Consider the following 5,079-nt stretch of genomic DNA (forward strand, 5'->3'; position numbering starts at 1 on the left):
TTTGAGAGCAATCAAGATTGAGAGAGAACCTTTGCAGAGAGAAAAGCCTGTAAAGAGAGAGGAGTGATCTAGTAAGGTGGAGAGATTTGAGAGGAGTGATTGTAATCTCCTTCCCACATTATAAAAGAATTAGCTCTTATGGAAGTAGACATCATTGGCCGAACCACGGTATATCTTTGTGTTGTGGTATGCTTTATATTTTCTTTGTATTATTATTTGTTGTTAATAGTTATTTAGAGAGTTGGGCATGTTAGGTTGGTTATAGTGGATATTTAGAATTTGTCTGGAGTAGTAGTGTGTTCATATTACAAGTTATCTGTGTAGTGGGGATCGATTAGAATCGTTATTCCCCAACACAACGGCCATTCTACAAAATATTCATGTATGAAAGGAAGACTTCAAGAGGTGGAAAGCGGTCATGATTAATGCGTCTTTTGATTGAAGGTTTAATTTGAGAAACAATAAGCACTGGTGATATCAGCAATCCCGGAGGTAACAATGACCTGTGTATGCATTCTATGTAGTGCGTACTCAAAGAAACGACCATTGCTCTATCTACTAAAACCATTCATGTATATTTACTTGAGAATACATTCATCTACTAAAGCTAGTATCGAGAACATTAATACAAAGAATCTACAACTAGAAAAGTTGAACAGCTAAGTAAGAAATAGAGTGAGTTATTCATGTTGTGAGCTCAAACTTGGCATCTTCTAAATAGTCCTTGTGGTCCCCTTCATTCTTTGAGATGGTATTGTCTTCAAATCCTACTGATGAACCTCAGTTTCTTCTGGTTGCTGCTTAACATGTTTGACTTCTGAGCTTTCTGACCTCTCACCAGCATTAATATCTTCTTCCTGTTTGACTACTTTAACTTCCTTCTGCTCCATGGAGTTGGTACTAGAATCAGCGTTGGTAACTTGGGAAATTTTTTGATCTTCTTCATATTGAGATGCCTGCTTATTTTCCAATTGCCCATCTTTAGAAAGGAGATCGTCACTGTTCCCCACTTGTTGAGTTGAATTAGCACTTATTGCCCTTGTATCTTTAGCAGTTTGGATGAATGAAGAGTCTCCAAAAATTACTCCTTGTTTACTGTCTTCTGATTGCTTTTCTTCACTTTCGTATGTTTTATATTGTTCAGAATTTACCTCACTTGAATCTACTCCGCGCTTTTCCCTAAAATCAACTCGGTCAGCTCTTCTTAATCCCTTAACGTTATAATGGTCAAATGTGTTGCCTTCAACAGAAACTTTGTCCACTGCAAATGTGTTGTCATTCTGATGCAACCGCCCATCTCTCCTTATCACTTTCCGTCTTTTTTGGTGTGGTATAACAGTGATAATATTTCCCCCCATTCTCTTGGCCACACCATTTTCAGAAGTAGCCATCTCTCTGGAAATTATTCTCCGTCTATTAATGGCCCTTGTTATAGTTCTCTCAGAATCGTCTCTCACTTTAGATCCTGATTTGTCCTGCCTTTTCAGTTTCATTTCCATTTTGCCATTCGTTGTCATTGCATCACTGCCTCCATTTTCACTATTCAAACCTCCATTCACTGTCATAGCAGTCACCTCTGTTTTGTTTATTTTTTCATTCTCACCTCTTTCTATAAACCCTTCCTTCCCTTGAGGATTCTCAAACAAAGACGACATGCTATCTCCTAAATCTTTTTCCCTTCTATGATTCTCTTCAGTGTTCTTCTCAACAGCATTGATTCTTTCTCTTGAAGCTTCACCATCTCGTCCATTCTCAAACTTATGTTTTTGCTCTCCATGAGTTTCCTTTAGCTCTGTACCTTCAGTGACAACTTTAATATCACCCTCGCCTTTTACAGAAGAAGGTTTACCATCGTCGTGCACATAAGATTTTTCTAATTGCTCGTCTTTGAAACTGGCTTCGAGTTCTGTATGCTTCCAATTTCCAGTCTTGTCTGAAACTGCTTCCGAAGTTAAGTTGACAGCAGGATTTGATGGATCATCTGTACTTACTGACCAGATATTGGTTGGTTTCTCAATCTGGTGCTTCAATTGGCCGATCTCTGTTTCCTTCTGTTTCAAAATGTTCTCTTAGAGCAGCTACTTGGGAGTTCTCCTTATTGGAATCTATTTTCATTTGCTGAAGCTTGTTAATCTCATTCTGCTTCTCTGCCACTGTTGTTTCCAATTCCCTTTTTTCCTCTTTAATTGCAGAACTGATGGTTTGCATTGCTGCAACCTTGTTAATGAGCTCCATCTTCTGTGTTCTGAGAGAGTATGTCTTAGCCTTCAACTCTTCAACTTTTCTTTTCATTTCCTTTGCAGATTCTCTTTCCTTCTGTTGAAGAGAGTAAACGAAAAGTTTCAGAAAGGAAAAACCAGAATACAGTCTAGTATGGTAGTAGCTCATTTGGCAAAGTATAAATGAATATTTTATCACACTTGGATGATTTGGATTGTTTGTTTCTAAGGCTATTGGAAGCCAGTTCATAGGAGAACACTCGGACATATATAACAACTTATATGCCTTCATCATAATATACAGTAACAACATGGTTAATTCTTATGATCTTATTGTCAAAATTTTCTTAGGAGGCCGGTTGAACTTTAAAGAGTTTTCTCCTATTACTGCTTTCAATCTTCACAAGCGTAAAAATAGTAAAACGTACTGTCATAACTGAACTAGATTTCACCAGGATGAGGCGATGAGCTTTGTCTTTGCTGTTCAGTTTGATGTTTAATGTATTCAAACCTGAACAGTTAGCCAACTCATTTCCATTAACTAAACGTTGTTTGCTGTACGTTTGGCACAGCAAATCAACATTCTGTGTTATCTTTTGTCCCTAGTTAGTATTAGAAATATCGACAATGTCATTACCGTCGACCCTTAATGGAACCTGGGTCATATATGATTTTGTTTGAAGTTTCATAAAAGTCTTTTCAAGTTATTGCCTTATTGGCATTGTTCCTCGGACCTATTCTAACAGTCAGCAACCCTTGAAAAGAAGAGCAGAAATTTGACCCTAACAGTTAGAAATGTTTCTTGTCAGAGGTTCTAGGAAAATCTAAACATGAACAAAACCGAATTGTGTTCCTTTATTTTATTATTTTTTAAAATCAAGCTTAGGATTAGGCAAATCCCTACCTATATATTAATATTAGAAACCATTACAGCCCCCAAAAGATTTCATGATATTGTAGGGAGTAGCTTAGAATACACGAGTACTGAGTCCATAGCCAAAGGATGCACAATTTCTCCAAGCTTGTCCAGATGCTTGGAACTTGTAGTCCTAATGGTTCCGACACTAGTTAGTTTCTCTTTCTTTTTTCTTGATAACTGACACTAGTTAATTTTGATGTATAATTGGAATACTAAGAACCAAAATTGAGGTACAAATAAAGTATAACAGGTGTAGAAATGTTGCATTAAAAATCTTAGGCCAGAGCCCTACTCAAAACGATTTTAATTTTGAGCCCTTCAATTTAGTAGCCAAGAACCATTAGAACTAGATTCTGTAGGAACTACTAATAACAGCTCTGGTACCTTTGGAAGATCCATTGTGCAACCACATTGTGATAGCATCATCACAGATAAAGTACCGCACACACACACACACAAGGGAACACAAGGGACAGATCAAACAAAGAAAAAGAAGAAAAAAATCAATTATTGCAACAAAACAAGTGGCTCACTAGTACAACACAACTTTATTCGAGCAAAAAAGATCAGTGTTGACTAAGTGAACAGCTGGTCTGCCGTCACTACCTCATTAAGTCATAACCATATATGACCATGAGTCCATGACCATCAATCTTATGGCTGTGACAACAAAACAATGTTCTACATGCTATTATTAACAGTTCTTCGAAGTTAATACCAAGTACTTGTTTATTTAATTTATTCGCTTCTGATAAATTATGTTAATTAAGCATCATATCATAATCGTACATCAAAAACCAACATACTTTGAGCTGCATTCGAATACCTAAAATACAAATCAATTTGGCAATAGATGCATGATGATGTCATGTGAGCACACTTGAAACTTCAGGTGCAGGTGAACACACCAGTCACTAGATCAGCACCGTTGCTACACGTGGGAGTGATATATAGTGACACGTGTGTGTGCACGTTGGTGTATGTGTGTGTTGAGAGAGAGAGAGAATGGACTAACTTGTAAGAGGAGCTGGAGGGCCAAGAGGTCATGGTCTTTGTCTTTGATGAGAAGAGTGAAGATGTGTCTTTCTCTAAGCTTGTGAAGAACCATCACACCTAGTACAGCTGCACCAAATGCCAACAGCAACATCATTCCATATGGTCTCCCTCTCTTACTCCCACCACCACCACTACCTTTTGAGCCCAAAGCCATCTCTCTTTCTCTCTTTCCCTTTGAAGAAATGAGGTTCTCTATCTCTTGCTATGCCTCTCCTAATAAAAGTCAACTAAGACTCTCTCAGTCTCTCTTTTTAAGCAAAGAACTAATAAATGGTAAAACGGTCTACATGCGTTTTTTTTTTTGCTACTCTCTCTCTTTCTTAAATAAGTTATAGTTGCTTATTCTCGAAAAAGAAGCTGAAGGAAGTGCTCTGTGCGTTTCTGTCTGACATGGAAAAGTCGAAGATCGATGCATGGGAATTGTGACAGTGGCGCTGATTCTGGAGACTTTTCTATTTTCTTTTGTGTTTTCTCTTTTGTACTTATCCGCCTTGTTACTTTGTGCAAACCAAAACTGCAGACATGTCACGTTTGATCACTTTGATGAGTTTGATCACTTTGATGGCTTAGTCATCACGCATCACACATTAGGAAAATGGTAATTTACATATCTGAAGCTATGATGTAATTAATGGAGTATCACAAGAATTATTATCGATAAATAAATAAATAAATCAGTATCACAAGAAGAAGGAAGGGAGGTGTTGGAGTTTGAGGAACTCACACTTATTTTTTACCTTGGAGATCACAATGGCGAAAAAATCCCTCAATAAATAAAACGGTCAGTATCTTGAATAGATTTGTTAGGGAAAATGATATTAATCGATCCCCACTAAAATAGTTTGTATATAGACATTGTTGCGATTAAATGCGGAAACTTGTGAC

The 5,079-nt window shown here is 37.3% G+C and overlaps 1 protein-coding gene across 1 annotated transcript; it reads right to left on the reverse strand.

The window, feature by feature from the left end:
- Window positions 1-552: 552 nt before the first annotated feature.
- Window positions 553-4,489, reverse strand: LOC147475716 (uncharacterized). Its single transcript, XM_086584051.1, is given in 3 exon segments — window positions 553-2,063; window positions 2,065-2,316; window positions 4,154-4,489. Coding segments are annotated over 3 exon segments (1,743 nt in total). The 5' UTR covers window positions 4,349-4,489; the 3' UTR covers window positions 553-767.
- Window positions 4,490-5,079: the final 590 nt, after the last annotated feature.

The sequence above is a fragment of the Coptis chinensis genome, chromosome 9, assembly GCF_015680905.1.
Source record: "Coptis chinensis isolate HL-2020 chromosome 9, ASM1568090v1, whole genome shotgun sequence".
NCBI classification, from domain to species: domain Eukaryota; kingdom Viridiplantae; phylum Streptophyta; class Magnoliopsida; order Ranunculales; family Ranunculaceae; genus Coptis; species Coptis chinensis.